Genomic DNA, 18217 nt, shown 5'->3' on the forward strand with positions numbered 1-18217 from the left:
TATCAGAGTGGACAAGTGGAGGCCTAAGTTAGGGTTGGAGAAGCACCAGTGCAGAGCTGCAGCTTTGCTAATCAATGTTACAGGAAATTCTGAAATTCCTATATTTTAGTTTTTTTATAACAAGAATAAAATACATTTGATTTCATGTTATACACTTACATATCATGTTATACATTTGATATATGTATGAAGTGTGTGTGTGTGTGTGTGTATAAAATCATAATGACACCTCATCCTCAACTCTCTTGTAAAGTTACACACTTCAGGAGCTGAGAAAGAGGAGAAGGACCCAGATTTAATGAGGAAAATTCATACCCCAGATGAGTTTCCTCACAGATAACAGGAAAGAAAACTGCAGATAAGACTGCCCCCATCCATGTGACCTCAAACTGAATTTCAGATTCAGCAGTTAACCCTAGAATAAAATCAGGATATTCCAGGTCAGAAACATACTCTTTCCAGTCTATTTCAGAGAGACCTTTAAACTTTGCTTTAAATACAGTCTGGATCAGTGGTTCTCAAACGTTTTGCTCTTAAGGACCTTTTGCTTTCTTAAGTATGGAGAAATACAAATTATATCTCAGTAAAGCTGTTAAAAAAGTTATTGAAGAAACCAAAGAGCTTGTTTATGTCGATTACAGTTACCACTATCACAGGATCAAAAATCAAAACTGAGAACATTAAAAACATTTGTTAATTTTAAAATAAGCCAATTAAAAGTAAGGTTTTTTTTAAATAAAAGTCTTCTTATCCAGTTAAAAAAAAGAAGAGTGACATTGTTTTATGCCTAACATCTGGCTGAAAACTATTTCTCATGTCTGCTTCTGCATTCAGCCTGATGCAGTGAAGTGATTTGGTTGAGCCATATGAAGAAAATCTGGCTTCATGCAGATATTTAGTTGGAAAAAGAAGTATTTTAATAGACTTTTTAAGTTAATTGTGTGGCTATTTGATAATTTGCCAGAACTTAACAAGTGACAGTTCGTTTGTGTTTTAAGAGACTATTTGCAGTGTAGAATCTGAAACCATGTCAACGAACTTCTCTTACTCTGTTACTTTAAGACCACTGTCTCATCCTTCTCCATGATGATAAGGTAGCATCCATGTATTACTTCCTCTGCTCCTGTATCTTGTCATTTAGCAAGCTGATCTTCTCAGTATTGACAGCCCTATTGGCAGTGGTCATGTCTACCAAACATATTTTGCTTGGAAGTCGTTTAAGTTATCAGAGAAGAGGCTGCTATTATATATATGTGTGAGTTGGCCCTTGAATTTCCAAAGGAAACCATTTTCATAAAATCCATGTAGTTGTGTTAGAGTCTGATCTGCCAGATAGTTTCTTAACAGGGCCCATGGCAAAAAAAGAAAAAAGGGAATGTTGTCATGTTAAAAATAGCTTTGTAGAAGTGAAGTGAAGTGAAAGTTGCTCAGTCGTGTCCCGACTCTTTGCAACCCTGAACTGTAGCTCACCAGGCTCCTCTTTCCATGGGGATTCTTCAGGCAAGAATATTGGGGTAGGTTGCCATGCCCTCCTCCAGCTTATCTTCCCAACCCAGGGATTGAACCCAGGTCTCCTGCATTGCAGGCAGATTCTTTACCATCTGAGCCACCAGGGAAGCTCCAAAATGGCTTATGCCTGTCCCTAAATATTGCCTAGGAATCTTGAGTAATGTGTGTGTTTTAACTTAAGGATTTCGCTTGTCATGGTGTATGTGTGCTTGCTTTAGCTTACTATTCTACAGTATGAGACAGTTCCTTAGTTGGGTCAGTCTCAGTTGGGTAATAATAATGAAAGAGATCTTTTAGAGTCTTGCTACCTAAAATGTTGTAGCAGCATCATCGACAAGTAGGCTCTTGTTAGAAACACAGTGTGTCAGGCCTTACCCCAAACTCACTGAATCAGAATCTGCAGTTAATAAGATCACAGATGTTCATATACATATTAGTTTGAAAAGCGCTGCTTTCAGTTACTGAAACTATCTGAATAGAGTGGGTGCTTTTTCTGGCTGCTTTTGTTCACATCTTATAGAATCAGTAAGTGTTCATTGGGAAGGAGAACTGACTGAAAGAGAGATTTTAATATATGCTTGAACTTAGACATAAGATTAGGTGGAAGTAGAAAGTCAGTTTTTAGTTCTGATCATATTGTTATACTACAGGAAGAAGGACACTGCTTTCTATAAAATTTGTATCTATCCTGTCAAGATTATAAATTACTTTGTATTTGTCTCCTTTGCTCTCCTGAATAAAAACTGTTGTCTTTATCAGTCTTGAGACTGGAGGGAACTGCTGATTCTGGCTGGAATCTGGGACCAGAAGAGAGCCTGGAGATTTAGGATTGGACTCTTTCTAGCAGTTGGAGGTGCCAAGCAGGGGTCATGTGGCAGGACTCTACTTTGTCCTGTTGGGCTATGGGAGCCTTTGTGGGGATGCCGCCCAAGTGCAGAGTGTCTCTCAATCTTTCAGGGCAGAGGACGTGCCCCTTGCCTCCTGCACCATTGCATTTGCAGCTTGTTGCCAATGGTAGACAGACTTCATGTGCTTTAATACCTGCAATATACTCTCCTTTCTTGAGGCTCTGTATCCACATGAAGTACTGGTTTTCAAGTGAGTAATACTGCATGTGAACAATATTTAACTGTTGCTTAGTGTTCATGGCTATTTGGACTCAGAAGGCTCTCCTTCTGGGGTGAAGTTCATAAGCAGAACATGTTACACACTGCGTAGATGGACTCTACTGCTAGTTGGATTCATCCCAAGGGTGTGGGTCTCTTGATCTTGCTCTACTTTGTTCAATTGAAAGAAAATTAACTTGGTTTCGTTTTCAGCTAATTTTTTGGACTTTCAAGTAAAAGCAGTGGAGATACGTGGTTAAAATAATACAGAAGTGTATTTACAGTTAAAGTCTCTCTTGCTTCTCCCACCCGCCGCAACACAGACAGCACTTTGTGTATCCTTGAAAAGAGGTTTGCCTTTGGGGGGTGGCTGTATCTCTGTGTCTCCCTCCACTTAGGCAGGCAAAGTGGAACTGTACTATCCTGCGCTTTTGTGGCTCTTTTTTTTTTTTTAACTTGGAGGTTGTACCATAGTAGGCCATGGAGATTTATCTCTTTTCTGAGGTGGTTTATAAATTGAGTGTGATGGATTGCTCATTTAAAACTATTATTTATTTGCCTTTGGAGTTAATCAGTATGGTTTATGAAAGTATGAACTTTACAGGGAAAATGTTTTAAAATATATGAAGCAAGTGGCAAGGAAAATCGGTAACCATTGCTGTTAAGGGCCTCATGAAACTTGGAATTTCTGGGGCTCAAGTAAAAATTTGTATTTCAGTATAAACCATACTTAGGGTTTATTCCTGCAGAAACAATATATAAATAAAATTTCATATATTCAAGAGTTGATTCACATTTGAGAGTTTGCTAGAGATTATGGAGTTTTAGAATGAAGTGTTGGAGCTGAAATTTAGAATCTGTAGAGAGACTGGGAGATATTTAGCCAGATGAACTTAAATACGTGAATATCCCTTAAAGAGAAATCTTGTGTCATTTTTCCTATCTTTTAAAAAATCTTTATTTATTTGGCTGTGCCATGTCTTAGTTGCGGCATTAGGGGATCTAGTTCACACATTGGGAGTGTGGACTCTTAACCACTGGACCACTAGAGAAGTTCCTATTTTTCATATCTGAAGCATCCTAAAAACATTTTTGTTATCTTTGAAAACTGAATGCATTTGATTTTAGACAGTGCTGCTGCTGCTGCTGCTGCTAAGTCGCTTCAGTCGTGTCCGACTCTGTGCGGCCCCATAGACGGCAGCCCACCAGGCTCCCCCGTCCTGGGATTCTCCAGGCAAGAACACTGGAGTGGGTAACCATTTCCTTCTCCAATGCGTGAAAGTGAAAAGTGAAAGTGAAGTCGCTCAGTTGTGTCTGACTCTTAGTGACCCCATGGACTGTAGCCTATCAGGCTCCTCTGTCCATGGGATTTTCCAGGCAAGAGTACTGGAGTGGGGTGGATTTTAGACAGTGTATATAAGTAAAATTTCAGATGTTCAAGAATTGATTCACATTTGAGAGTTTTCTAGAGATTATGGAGTTTTAGAATGGAGTGTTAGAGCTGAAATTTAGAACCTGTAGGTTGACTGGAAAATAGCCAGAAGGACTTCAAGTCAGTTCAGTTCAGTAGCTCAGTCGTGTCCAACTCTTTGTGACCCCATGGACTGCAGCACTCCAGGCCTCCCTGTCCATCACCAACTCCCGGAGTTTACTCAGACTCATGTCCATTGAGTCGGTGATGCCATCCAACCATCTCATCCTCTGTTGTCCCCTTCTCCTCCTGTCCCCAGTCTTTCCCAGCATCAGGGTCTTTTCCAGTGAGTCAGCTTTTCGAATCAGGTGGCCAAAGTATTGGAGTTTCAGCTTTATCAGTCCTTCCAATGAACACCCAGGACTGATCTCCTTCAGGGATGGACTGGTTGGATCTCCTTGCAGTCCAAGGGACTCTCAAGAGTCTTCTCCAGCACCACCGTTCAAAAGCATCAATTCTTCGGCACTCAACTTTCTTTATAGTCCAACTCTCACATCCGTACATGACTACTGGAAAAACCATAGCCTTGACTAGATGGACCTTTGTTGGCAAAATAATGTCTCTGCCTTTTAATATTCTGTCTAGGTTTGTCATAACTTTTCTTCCAAGGAGCAGAAGGACTTAAGTATGTGAATATCCTTTAAAGAGAAGTCTGAGACATTATTAAGCTTATTTAAGAAGTTAAAATTCAGTTTAAGTCTTAGGCGTGAACAAATAAGGTTGCAGTGGTTAAAGGTGAATATCCTTACTTTTAGAAGGGATGTGCTGAAATAATTGTGGTTGAAGTATCATGTTTGCAACCTGTGGATGATTGAGAAAGACAAATCATATATAGTAAACAGGACAGTGTTAATTATTGAGTTCAGATTTAATTATTTTTATTGAGGTATAGTTGATGGTACAATATTATATATTTCAGGTGTGCAGCATAGTGATTCATAATTTTTAAAGGTTATGAAGATATCCTCTGCCTGCCTTTTGTTTGTAGAAAAAACTTGATCCAAAGAAAAAGTTTAAGCAGAAATGTGAAAATGCAGAAACAACGGAAAACAGAGAACACCAGATAATGTAGTTTGTATGCATAGTCAAGGACCTTTAGTTCCTTCTCACGGGCTGTAGGTCGTCCCCTGAGCCATATCCTGTGAGCAGTCTTACAGATACTGAAACCCCCACCGGGTAGAGAAGTTAACTTACGGGATGACCTGACTGTAGCCCTGACATAGCTGCCACAGTTCTGACAACTGCGGACCCTGGAACCGAACTGAACTATACTTAAAACAGTCACGATGACTCTGATCAGACCACGGATGACCAATTTGTATGACTGTCAGAGCTGACTGTACTGGTTCTACATGTAACCCCCGCCTTCAGCCTATCAAAGCTCTTGCCCCCTGATGGTCATTGGAAGGTGTGGACCTTTTGGACAGGTTCCCTCCCACTCCTGCCCCGCCCCGCCCCACCTCGCCCCACCTCACCCCCATCCAAAAGAAAGCAAACTTGACTTTCCACCAGCTGGTCTCTTTAACAGTTGCTTTTGAGCAGCAAGCAGAGCAACTGGGCCCCACTTTTGATTACAGTTATATTCCGTTTATTAGTTATAAAATATTCCCTGTGTTGTATAGTATACGCTTGTTTCTCCTAGCCTGTTTGTTCTATACACAGTAGCTTGTACCTTTTAATCCCTCCCCCTTGTCTTTACTTCCCCACTACCTGCTCCCTACTGGTAACCATGAGTTTGTAGTCTGTATCTGAGTTCAGGTTTAGATATACTTTTTTGTGTTTTTGAAATTTTCTATAATAAAAACTTAGTGGAATGGGGAAGCATGCCCCTTAAAAGTTAATGTGAATTGTATAATTTACTTGTACTTAAATTAAGTACAAGCAATTATAGCTTTTAATAGGTTTTAAAGTCTGAAGCACTCTTACTGTTGGTCCTTCTGTGATTGATGCTACTTCCATATAATTTCTCTATTGAGACGATATGAAGAAAGGAAATAAAGTGAATTGCTTGTAAGATGAAGGCAAAATGTGTTAAAATTTTTTGTGACGTGAGATTTTTTAACATTAAAAATTACTTTTATTAATGACTTTTATTACTAATATTTTTTAGTAAATAAAGAGATTACTAGTACATAATACTTTGTTTATTAAATAAAAAGTATATTTTATTTGAGGTGCATAGGACTTTGAAAAAAATTGAGAGCCAGCAAAGTGCATTTTGGACTTCGGTAAAATCAGAGGAACTTTTCTTGCACTTAGTTCTCTCTCTTGCTTTTTTATTAAGAGGGAAAATACAGCAAAATTTCCCAACTGCTTTGAGATGGAAAGAGGTAGGATGTGATAGCAGTTGTGTTCTCAGATTAGTGAATGGAAGAAAAGATCAACAAGTGATTTGCAACACTGTAAAAGATAATCTTTTGATTCTAAATTATTTGCAGCTGGAAACTTTATTATTTTATCATGTTTCTTAAAACACTAGAAGGGGTGGAATGTGGTGAGCTGTGTGTGTGTTTGTGTGTGGTTTGGTTTGTTTTCTGTGGGGTATGGTGTTGGGGACTTTTATGTCTGCCAAAAGTTGCTTAAATTATTCCATGGCTGGTTTGAGGTACTAGTTTTTCTTTGCCTTGATTTGCAATTTATTGCAAATAATATTTATTTGAAATTTAGTTTTAGAGAATAATTATTTGAAACTAAATAATTTTAAAGCATGCTGTTTTCTGGTGGAAAATATGGTTCATATGCTTTATGGGGCAGAATGTCAAGTGGTAATCTTAATTATTTATAAGATCATATTCGTGTTAGTGAACTTCTAGGAATAACACAGCCTTTTTTCTTCTTTTGTAGCATAAGCAGTACTATAATGGATGTAGACAGCACAATTTCCAGTGGGCGTTCAACTCCAGCAATGATGAATGGACAAGGAAGCACTACTTCTTCAAGCAAAAATATTGCCTATAATTGTTGTTGGGACCAGTGCCAGGCTTGCTTCACCTCTAGTCCAGATCTGGCAGATCACATCCGTTCCATACATGTAGATGGTCAGCGAGGAGGGGTTGGTTTTGTCATTTCTTTTTTTCACTCCCTGTTTTCATTAGTTTTATTAATTTGTATTTGCTAGTTAGGCTTTTTTTTTTTTTTTTTAAGTAATTTTGAAGAATTTTTATTTTTCAGATGTTTTATTTTTTCAAATGTTTTTCCCCTTTTATTTACTTTCTACATATTTGATTGAATCAAATAGAACATATTATGCGATGGATTTTAATTTGCTCTTAGGTGTATTACTTTGAAGAAATTAGACTTTTTAAAATATGGTGGGAGTATTGTAAATGAATACTGTGTATTTCAAGGTTCTGATGTTTCGAGTTGAAGGCTTTTAGGAATTGGCACTTTTAGGGATTTCTGTTGTTACAGTGGTCTTAAATTGTCCCTGATGCTGAAATTAACTGGAGAAACTATTGGTATCAGGATTAGTATATACAGTCCTGTTAAATGGCTGTCTGTACTCATTATTTGTGATTATTGATCATCTTTTCCGGGTCTTGTCAGAGCTCACATGGTATTGATCTGTAAACTTTTAGGAATCCATTTAATTGTGTCAGTTCATATAATTTTTATTGAATAGTAAGTAAAGAGCTAAAGCAAATTAGGTGAGTCACAGCATAATGGACTAAAATATTTGTAAAATTGATAGCATAATACATACTTTTCAACTTTATCTAGATTTTTGTCTTGAATAGTTAACTATTCTTAGTATGTTTTCTAGAAATTAATGTCACATTTTTAAGTACAGATAATTTATTAGGCCACACACTGCCTATCAGTGTGGTATCACTATTGAGATACACTGATACTAAGATGATTAAAATCTTAAGTTAGTGGGTAACTGTTTCCAAGGTAGTATTAATATTTAGATTGTATTACTGATCTTTTTTTAAAAAGTGTGCAGCCATAATAGGGACTCCTAACATTTTTACCAATGGTATTGCATTTGAAATTTCTTTTAAAAAATATTTACTGTTATCACAATGTGTTATAATGTTTCAGCAGTCTTTCAGTTACTTAAACTTGTATAAGTGAACATTTGTCTCATTATTAGATTTAATACATATGGGGTCTGTGTAGATATCAGAGGGTATATTAACACATTATTGACTGGGGGATTTTTGCAGAAACTATCGTGTATGGTTGGCAGTGGGTTATGTAAGTGAATATTGAAACATTCTGGTCAATAACATTAGGGTAACAAAAGACATCTCTGGTCAATAAGTTGCTAATGAACTGTGCCCATTATATGGTATTTTCACTGCATAACCCACTCAGTGGTTAAGCTGCTTTGGTAACAGTCTTTATTTCCCCCTTGTGTATATCCCTTGGTTTCTTGGTCATTACAGAGTTGCCTTTTGTGAACCAGTGATTGGAGTCACTTGTTATGTACCACCAAGGCAGTCTTGTGAACCATGGCATGATGCTTTATAGTCACTTGACTTGGCAACTACGTGCAGGATCCCAGGCTCTGCAGGCATGATCTCTTAGTAGTAATAGGAGACTTTCACATTTGTAAGTCTTGATCCTGCAAGTTGAGTTGGCACACAGCCTTTATGAGAATGTTTTCAGCCTTTGACAGATTTGTAGAAAAAATGGAGTTACAGACTAAATGTGTAATGTAATCACTGCACCTGCATGTGTCTTACTGATATTACAGAGCCAGGCGTGAAGTTTTGGTGTTTCTACCTTAAACTTGTTGAAATGGAAACCCCCCCATGTCATTTCTTGAATGCTTATTCATAAAATTACTTTATTACAAATAGTAAGATTCTTTGGCTAATTTTAAGAGTAATTCTATTTTGACTTAAGAAAGGAGTTCTGATCTTTGAAGGACATTAGTTGCTAAACTACAGACTTAAAGGCTCAGCTAAATGAAGAAAATACATTTCATTACATCCCCATTATTTCTGCATAGCAGTCTTTGATGTATAGACTTAAGCTTTCAGAGTGAAAGTTTGGATGAGAATTTGAAAACTTGATGAGTTGTGTGCTCAGTCGCTTCAGTCGTGTCTGACTCTCTGCAGCCCCATGGGGTGTAGCCAGGCTCCTCTGTCCATGGGGTTCTCCAGGCAAGGCTACTGGAGTGGGTTGCCATGCCCTCTAGGGGATCTTCCTGACCCGGGGATTGAACCTACATCTCTGTCTCCTGCTTTGCAAGCAGATTCTTGACCACTGAGCCACCAGAGAAGCCCAAAACTTGATTACTACTAGATAATTTAGGAAATCTCAATCTGGTTTGTGCTTTAAAATAGAGTAGTTATGTTATGGCCATACCACCCTGAACACGCCTGATTTCAACTACAATTGAGTAGTTGTTGGGTTTTTTTTTAAATGACCTCTTTGAAGGGAAATTAAAAAAAAATCGTTTTCATTATTTTTAAGTGTGCACTTCAGTGGCATTATTAAGTACAGTCACATTGCTCTGCAATGACTCTATCCCTCTCCATAACTCTTTCATCGTCCCAAACTGAAATCTGTACATATTAAATAATACCCCCCTAATCCTCCCTTCTGCTAACCCCTAGTAACCATGGTCCTACTTTGTGTCTTTAAATTTGACTATTCTTGCTATCTCCTGTATAGTGGAAAACAGCTGATTTTGATGACATTTTTAAAGAGTTCTTAATTCTCTTCTTTCTACCCCAAATGTGAAACTGTCACAGTGGAACAGAAACAAATGAGGAAAATTATTGGCAACTCTAGAGGATTTTATGCTTCTAATTACTGAAAGATGACAGTTCTTCTGGGGCAGTAAGTTAGTAAGATCTACATCCTGTATTAATTCATGTTCTTTTTCTCATCCAACTCTGCTGTTCACCCTGGGAAAACTAAAACAGCTTAGTAACTTCTTTACCTGCCTTAAGCTGTTTATGTTGCCATGTCATGTGGACTTTAATTGTATTTGGAGGCTGAAGGCAAGTGGAATTTTAAGGTTTCCTGACCTTTTCAAAGTGGGTGGATACTTAATCCTGTAGTAAAAGTTAAACTTATCATTTAAGCACCTTTTTTTTTTTTTTGAATATACCTTTTTTAAAAAAAGTCAGAAAAGTACTTTCTTCTCTAAAAAATAAAGACAAGCAAGAAAAACTTAATCTTTTTTTGTTCAGTAAAACCGAATTGTGTTCTTGGGTTCATACTTCCATGCATGACTGGATTTTAGAAACTAGACCAAGCTATTTTGCTAGTCAAATTTGGAAGACCTGTGTCCTCTTATTACACACGTAAGTCTTGGTAGGACAGGAACTTCATCTTGTAGGATTTCAGTGGTTCAGTAAGATCCGTTAGTGTACTGTTTTTGTTTTTTTCCCTTGTCTTAACTATTTCTCACTTTAAAAACAGTTGCCAGAAAGAAATCTGTTTATCAGGGGTGCTCTTATACATGTTATTTTTATTGAGTTTACTTTTGTATATGTTCTTTGGTGTGCTTGAGGCAAGAGGGCCAGAGGGATATTTTGGGGGAGGTGATGACAGGGTATTACTGTTTGGAGAGTTGAATGAGTTACCTTGATGTTAACATAAAATTAGGCTTATAGACTCTCATGGTTACATTGAATGCTGCTAGGAAGTGGGGTCAATCTTAGGAGGTCAGTTTGAGTTTTGATTGCCAGTCTGATATTACTAGATTCTGAACACAACATGAAATTGGGCATATCTTTTGCAATAAATGAGAGATGTTTTTCCCTTGTATTGTGAGAGCTTACTGAATAGTTGTCCTCTGTTTATTAAATATCTTTTAACAGAGGAAATTGAAAATGTTAACACATTTAATGTGGCTAAAAAGTACAGAATACAAAATTATAGCCTTCATCTTGAAAGAGGAGACTGATTAGAGACAAAATAATTAGATGTAAAAAACATTTACTTCTCTTTTATATGTTTACATTTTGTGAAAAACTGAGCTAATTTTTTTCTAAGAGCTTAAAGGAACCCTGAGATCATCCATTCAACCCCTTCCTGACTTTATTTTAGATTGTCTGTCTCTTATTTAATATAAAATCTTTTTGTATCATTTTACTACAGAAGGAATCTAATTATTTAGTAAAAGTAGGCTTTTTTTCACTCCCTTTGAGGATGTAAATTATATTGCTTACTGGCTCTATTTAGAGTATTAGGCTGATTTTACTTTACCAGTAGTAACAGAATTTTCCTTATACGTGCTTATTAGACTTTGTTAGGTTGTGTTCTATTATTTTGCAGTGAGTCTTAAAATTTACTTAATTTTTTGATGGATTCATTTATGCACTTCATGTATGATATGTTGGTAACCAGGTGTAAGTGCATTTATCTTTACTGTCACACAGTCCATCATAGGTGTAAAGCTTGTGGTGCTATTATGGTTTAGTCTCTCAGTTGTGTCTGACTCTTTTGTGACCCCATAGACTGTAGCCCGCCAGGCTCCTCTGTCCGTGGCATTTCCCAGGCAAGAATACTGGAGTGGGTTGCCATTTCCTTCTGCAGGGGATCATCCTGACCCTAGGGATTGAACTCAGGTCTCCTGCATTGCAGGAGATTCTTTACCATCTTAGCTACCAGGGAAGCCCATGCATACATTCAGATAAATACGCTAGTTCAGGGAAATTGACCAAAGTAAGGAGACTAGGACTATCTTTGGTTTGTACAAACTTCTTCATTTTAGGCCTTTTGGAGGAGACCCCTGACGGTAAAGCTGACCTGTTCTGACGGTAATGAGCAAGGTTTTCTAGAGGTGTTCTTAGCAGAAAGCCTGAACCTCCCTCTAACACTGAAATTTTAGACCTCTACATCTTACAAGTGAGGTCATTATAAATCTGAAGTTGGTAGTAGAAAAATATTCTTTCAATGGCCGTGTGCTGTTTTTTACCTTGGACAGTCTGGCAGAAGAAGATTTGCAGCAGTTATTTTGAGAAGGGACCTCCAGTGTCTAATATAAACCCAAGTTTTCTGTTAACTAGTCCTGAGAGAAAATATTATCTTGCATTTTTGTTGTGTTCTGGACTTACAACAAGTGTGTACTCATAGCATCTATTTGGTGACAAATAGAGACTTAAATTAGTGGTTCTTTGAAGATTGTGTAGCTGCAAAATATGAAAGGGCTGGATAGATTTTAGGTTGTTTACTTTTGTTCTGTTTGTTTTCTCTAATACAACCTGTTTTAACTAAGCCAGTATATCATGAAAGACTGGACTGTGCACCTCAGTGTTCTAATTAACATAGTTAGATCTTAATTCATTTTAAGATAGTTTAGAGGAACCATGTCAGATTTTGTTCTTGAATAATTCCATTCATATTGAACTCCTATAATGTTTGGTTTTCAGTGTTAATTTTTACAATGAGAAAGTTTCTAAAAATGGAGTATAAAAATGTTTTTCATATGTTGTTTATACAGGAAGTCTCAGGTCAAATACCCCTTTGTCAGATTTTGGACTGGACATAAGGAAATTGAGCTTTTTAAAGATTTGTGGTTTTTGGGAATACTTGATAATGGATTTTTAGTGCCCATTTTGTGTATCAAGATTATCCTTATGCAAGTTTACTTCTCCCCTCAGAGTAGTTTTCAGGTATTAATATTCTACCCGAATATAGCTAAACATAGTTTGCTTTGATCTTTTTACACCTATCTCATTTCCTATAAAATTCACTAGGTTGAAGGTTACGGTTTTTCTTTGAACCTGAAGGTGTTGCTGCCCTAATAGTATTACTAGACATTATTCCATCTAGAAGGATAGACCATACCTGTTCACACTTGAGGCTATTATCTGATGGAATCACATAGCCTGTAATTGCCTCCTATTAGTGTTTGTTCTGGAGAAGGCAACTCTGCCTGGAAAATCCCGTGGACGGAGGAGCCTGGTAGGCTGTGGTCCATGGGGTCGCTAAGAGTCAGACAGGCCTGAGCGACTTCACTGTCACTCTTCACTTTCATGCATTGGAGAAGGAAATGGTTACCCACTCCATTGTTCTTGCCTAGAGAATCCCAGGAATGGGGGAGCATGGTGGGCTGCCGTCCAAGGGGTCGCATAGAGTCAGACGTGACTGAAGTGACTTAGCAGCAGAAGTGTTTGTTCAGAGGAAGAAGAATTAGAAATCAGGCATGGTTGTTTCTCCCAGCTGTAGCTGTTGGGTAGGAACAGAAAGTGAGTATTTATCTTGTTGTTTCTTTGAAAGTAACTCAGCACAGGTGTTTCTTAAGAGTTATAACAATTCTTTACTGTTAAATTTTTTTTTTTACATAACTGAGATTAATTTTGTTCCCAAATACTTGGTTTAGGACATACCTGTTTATGTATGACTTGTGAAAGCATTTTAAACCAGTCTGTTTATTACTTGGATTGAAAATTTAAGACTGAGTCTTCGTAGTCTTGAGTTAGGAAATTGATAGGATTGATATCCACATATGATTATTAAACACTGAGTTAGTCTTGACAGCATATTGGTGTGCCTTTAAAGACTTGTCTACATTCATTAAAAAATGGCTCTTAATTTTGGGAACTTAAGGAATCATTTTATAAACATGTACTAGGGTCAGGATTTTTTTTTCTTTTTTTTTTTTTTAAGGAATTTTAAATACCAAGGAGGCAATGTTGTGACATCATATCTGCTTAACTAGAAGAAACTAGCAAATGCTTTAAGCACATCAACAGCAATAACAGTGTTGTCTCGTTGTGAAATGGTTTTGAGTAAAAATTGATCTCAGTTATTTTAGACTGTTTTTTTAGACTTCTAAAAATTTTCTTTTAAACTTACTGTTTAGTGATTGTTTCCTCAGTCCTGTGTGTATCTTTGTTTTGTTCTATATGCAGTACGTTATAATCTTCAAAGTGTGGCTCTATTTATAATTGTTGTAACCTTAGAAAAGAACAGAGCCTATAAATGGTTCTTTGAATGTAATGGTTATTGCAGGTTCATACTTCTTTTACTGATGATGGGGAGCAGTTTTCAGTGTTCAGTTTGATCAAAATAGAATCAGTCAAAAAAAAATTGGTATCTCAGTGGTAGGAAGATGGTAAAAATCATGTTGGTTGTTAACCCATTCATACTCAGTTGCCTGAACCCAAGAATGTGCGTATATTATTACAGAATAACTGCTGTCCTAGCTTCTGCAACTGTATTAATTTTAGCATCTGTATTAGATTTTGCTTCGTAATCAAGACAATTGGAAATCATTTTAAATAAATCAAAACAATGTAAATATAATAAAAACATATTGGTATGCATATGAGAATAGGAAATCAACAGCAGCAAAATTATAATTGGAAAATTTGTTCACTCATTTTTTGAAGGTGAAACTATCAGTATCTACCAGTTGACTGTTTTGATTTATTGTTATTGTTTCTTTATATGTTTATATATTCCTAATATTTACAGTTAGTACATGCTTGTTCCTTCATTAATACATAATGTAAATTATGGTCCATCGTTCTAATTCTTAGCACTATATTGTTAATATTTTGTATATTTCCTTCTGAATGGCTCATTGGGATTGGTATATCAGTTCCTTATTGAGGGAGTGGACAGCAGTCTTAAAGGGGAACGGTTAAAACTGCCTCATGTGGAAGGTTCAGAAAGTACCTGCAGTAAGCATTTTGATTGACTGGTACATTCAGTGTCTCTTTGTCGATTGAAGACTTGCAGCATGTTTACTTGAATTTACAGGGAATAGAAGTCCCTGTTGAAAAAGGTGATGAAAATAATTATGGCTCTTCTGTTAACAGGTGTTTGTTTGCTTATGGAAAGGCTGTAAAGTATATAACACTCCATCAACCAGCCAGAGTTGGTTACAGAGGCACATGCTGACACACAGCGGAGACAAACCTTTTAAGGTAAGTAAGTGTATATGAGTTTTTTTCTTAACTTCAAGTTGACATGTTTCTTAATAGGCATACTTTCATGCTCCTAAAAATTTTTTCAAAGAACCATTTGTTTTAATATTCCTGCAGATGCATGCGATTTTATAAAGTAGATGAAGGTAAAGATAATTTAATCTGACTTTTATAATTTGAAGACCAGAAAAAAGTCAGTGTGAAGGTAGGGTCTTGAAAACAGCTAGTAGGCAGAGTAGCACCTTGAATGGATGTCTAAAATTGCTTGGTTGTCGTTAGTACCTTGTACTCTAATTGTGTTTTCTCAGTGTCATAGGTTTCAGCCTTTTTAATTAGCGAACAGTTCTGATTATTACATGAAAAAATTTTGAAATTGTGGAGCATTAAAGGATTTGATTTCTTTCTCTCACTTTGAGATCAGGTTACTAAGCTTAGTCATAAATTACTGTGTCAAATAAATGTATTTGGGGAATTCTGAGCAATGTCATGTAAAAACCATTTTTCATTTTATCCTCATAAAAAGTTAAAATATTTTGCTTTGTAACTATGGAAAGCATATACCATAGAGCTGAAAAGTTTGTCTTTAAAGAAGTTTGGTAGTTGTTAAACACAGTGTCTACTGGTATATAATAAACACTGCTGTGCCAGAAACTCACTTTTTGGGTTTCATTAGAGAAGGAGGTAATTCATGTGCAGTTTTTTTTTTAATTACTTAATTTTATTGGAAAAGACCATCATTAACAATTTTAAGAAATTTTAAAGAAAAAAATTTATATTCAGAAATCTTTCTACCTTTCTTATTTCTTATTTTCTCTCCCCCAAATATATAACTGTTGTTCTTAATTACTGGTGAATTCTTTATGGAACTACAAGTAGATTCATATGTAGTATTGTTATCCTTCCACTTATACAGCATCTAATAAACCATATACTCTATCTTATTTTTTATATAAACTTTATATTTTAGAGCTAGAGCAGTTTTAGTTTTACAGAATCATTACAAAGATTAGAGTTCCTTTATGTCCTATACCAAGTTTCTCCCATTATCAAGAATTTTATTGTGTGTGTGTGTGTACCTCGCTTGTGTAACATGCTTTGTAGTAGAGATCTTTTCATATCTGTTCATAAAGAATATTCTCTTTTTAACAGCTTCATAGTATTCCATTGTGGCTGTAGCAGTTCATTTAACCAGACTTGTATAGCTGCTTGGGTTGATTTCAGTCCTGTGTTGTTGCAAGTAGTGCTGCAGTGACAGATCTTTGAACATATATCATTTTGTACATGTGTAATTATAAGTGTAGGAGAAGTTCCCAAAATGATGAGAGTGGCTGGATCAAAAGCTATATAACCATTAATAATTTTAATAAATATTGCCAAACTGCCTCGCGAGGGGCTGTGCCTTTATCAGCTATGTTAGAGTGTCTGCCATCTTCACAGCTTTGATAAGAGGGTTTTGCCAAACTTTTATATTTTTGCCAATCTAATAGATGAGAAATTGCATCCTGATGTAGTGGTTGTCCCATCAACTATGCCGCACCTCCCCCCCCCCCCCACCACCACCTTAAGATTTATTTTGATCTTCCCTGGTGGCTCAGTTGGTAAAGAATCCATCTGCAGTGCAGGAGACCTGGGTTTGATCCCTGGGTTGGGAAGATCCCCTGGAGGAGGGCGTGGCAACACACTCCAGGGGTCTTGCCTGGAGAATCCCCAAGGACAGAGGAGCCTGGCGGGCTGCAGTCCATGAGGTGGCAAAGAGTCAGACTCGACTCAGTGACTAAGCATAACACAGCACAGCACAAGGTTGATTTATCTTTTTTTGACTGCTCTGGGTCTTCTTGCTGTGCAGGGGCTTTTTCTCCTTGCAGGGAAGGGGCTACACATTGTTGCGGTGCTTGAGCTTCTCATGTGGCTTCTCTCTTGGAGCCGCGGCTCTAGAGCACAGGCTTAGTTGTTCCATCGCGTGTGGGATCTTCCCGGCCCTGGAATAGAACCTTTGTCCCCTGCATTGGCAGGCGGATTCTTAGTCACTAGACCCCGGCTTGTGGGATCTTAAGTTCCCTGACCAAAGATTGAACCTCCCCGCCGCCGCCAAGTAAAAGCTCCAAGTTCTAACCACTGCACTGCCAGAGAATTAATTCCCTCCCTTGATGTAGTTTTAATTTGATTTTCCTTTATTATCAGTGAAGTAGGGCATCTTTTCATATGTTTGACCATTTGAATTTCTTTTTCTTTACTCTCTTAAAAATAGTCTCTTTGAGCTTTCTGTTGGCGTGTGTGTCCTGTAACATTGACCTCCTAGTCTTCCCTCTTCTCATATTGCAGGTTCTGGCCCTCATGTGACCTGGGACAGTTTTTTGAACTTCCTGTCTAACTTGTAGCTGGTAATAGTGGTTACCTCATAGAACTGTACAGTATGTAGTAAATGTAAGAGCTTATTGTTAAAGTAAGAGAATCATTTACTTTCCCACTGTGTTCCTTTCCATATATTTTTCTTAAGGCAGCCATTCTTTTGCTGGTTGGGTATGATGTTCAAGTTAATTTCACAGTCCATAGAAATGGATTTCCCCCCACTACATCTCTTTTTAAGAAGCTGTATAAGAGTCTCATTGAAGAGGGGGAAAGAAACTGTCTTTTTAAAGCATGTGATTTAGTGAGGCATTGTTCTGTAAATCGTAGGAATCATTTGAACCAAAAAAAGCATTTATTGATGTTTGCATTGCATAGCATTGTGCTAGGCATTTGGAAAGCAGGGTGAATAAGAATGGAAACCTCTGCCCTTTAGAGAACTTTTTTTCTTTAGGTTTTTACAGATCTAAGTAGCTTTTAGTAATAAAATGTCTTCAGTTCAGCACAGTCGCTCAGTAGTGTCCGACTCTCTGCGACCCCATGGACTGCAGCACGCCAGGCCTCCCTGTCCATCACCAACTCTCGCAGCTTGCTCAAACTCATGCCCATCAAGTCCGTGATGCCATCCAACCATCTCATCCTCTGTCTTCCCCTTCTCCTGCCTTCAGTCTTTTCCAGCATCAAGTCTTTTCCAATGAATCAGTTCTTCACACCAGGTGGCCAGAGTATTGGAGTTTGAGCTTCAGCATCAGTCCTTCCAATGAATATTCCGGACTGATTTCTTTTAGGATTGATTGGTCGGATCTCCTTGCAGTTCAGGGGACTCTCAAGAGTTTTCTCCAACACCACAGTTCAAAAGCATCAACTCTTCAGCACTCAACTTTCTTTATAGTCCAACTCTCACATCCATACATGAGTACTGGAAAAACCATAGCTTTGAG

General features: G+C 37.3%; 1 protein-coding gene across 3 annotated transcripts in view; it reads left to right on the forward strand.

Annotated features, from left to right (window-relative positions):
• Positions 1-18217, forward strand: part of AEBP2 (AE binding protein 2) — an 82364-nt gene that overhangs the window by 18382 nt on the left and 45765 nt on the right. For all 3 annotated transcript variants that reach the window (XM_061125101.1, XM_061125100.1, XM_061125102.1), the window contains exons 2-3: positions 6931-7138; positions 14823-14930. In XM_061125101.1, coding sequence (XP_060981084.1) covers positions 6931-7138; positions 14823-14930 — 316 coding nt within the window. The remainder of the gene's footprint in view (positions 1-6930; positions 7139-14822; positions 14931-18217) is intronic.

This window comes from Dama dama, chromosome 22 (assembly GCF_033118175.1).
Source record: "Dama dama isolate Ldn47 chromosome 22, ASM3311817v1, whole genome shotgun sequence".
Classification (NCBI taxonomy): domain Eukaryota; kingdom Metazoa; phylum Chordata; class Mammalia; order Artiodactyla; family Cervidae; genus Dama; species Dama dama.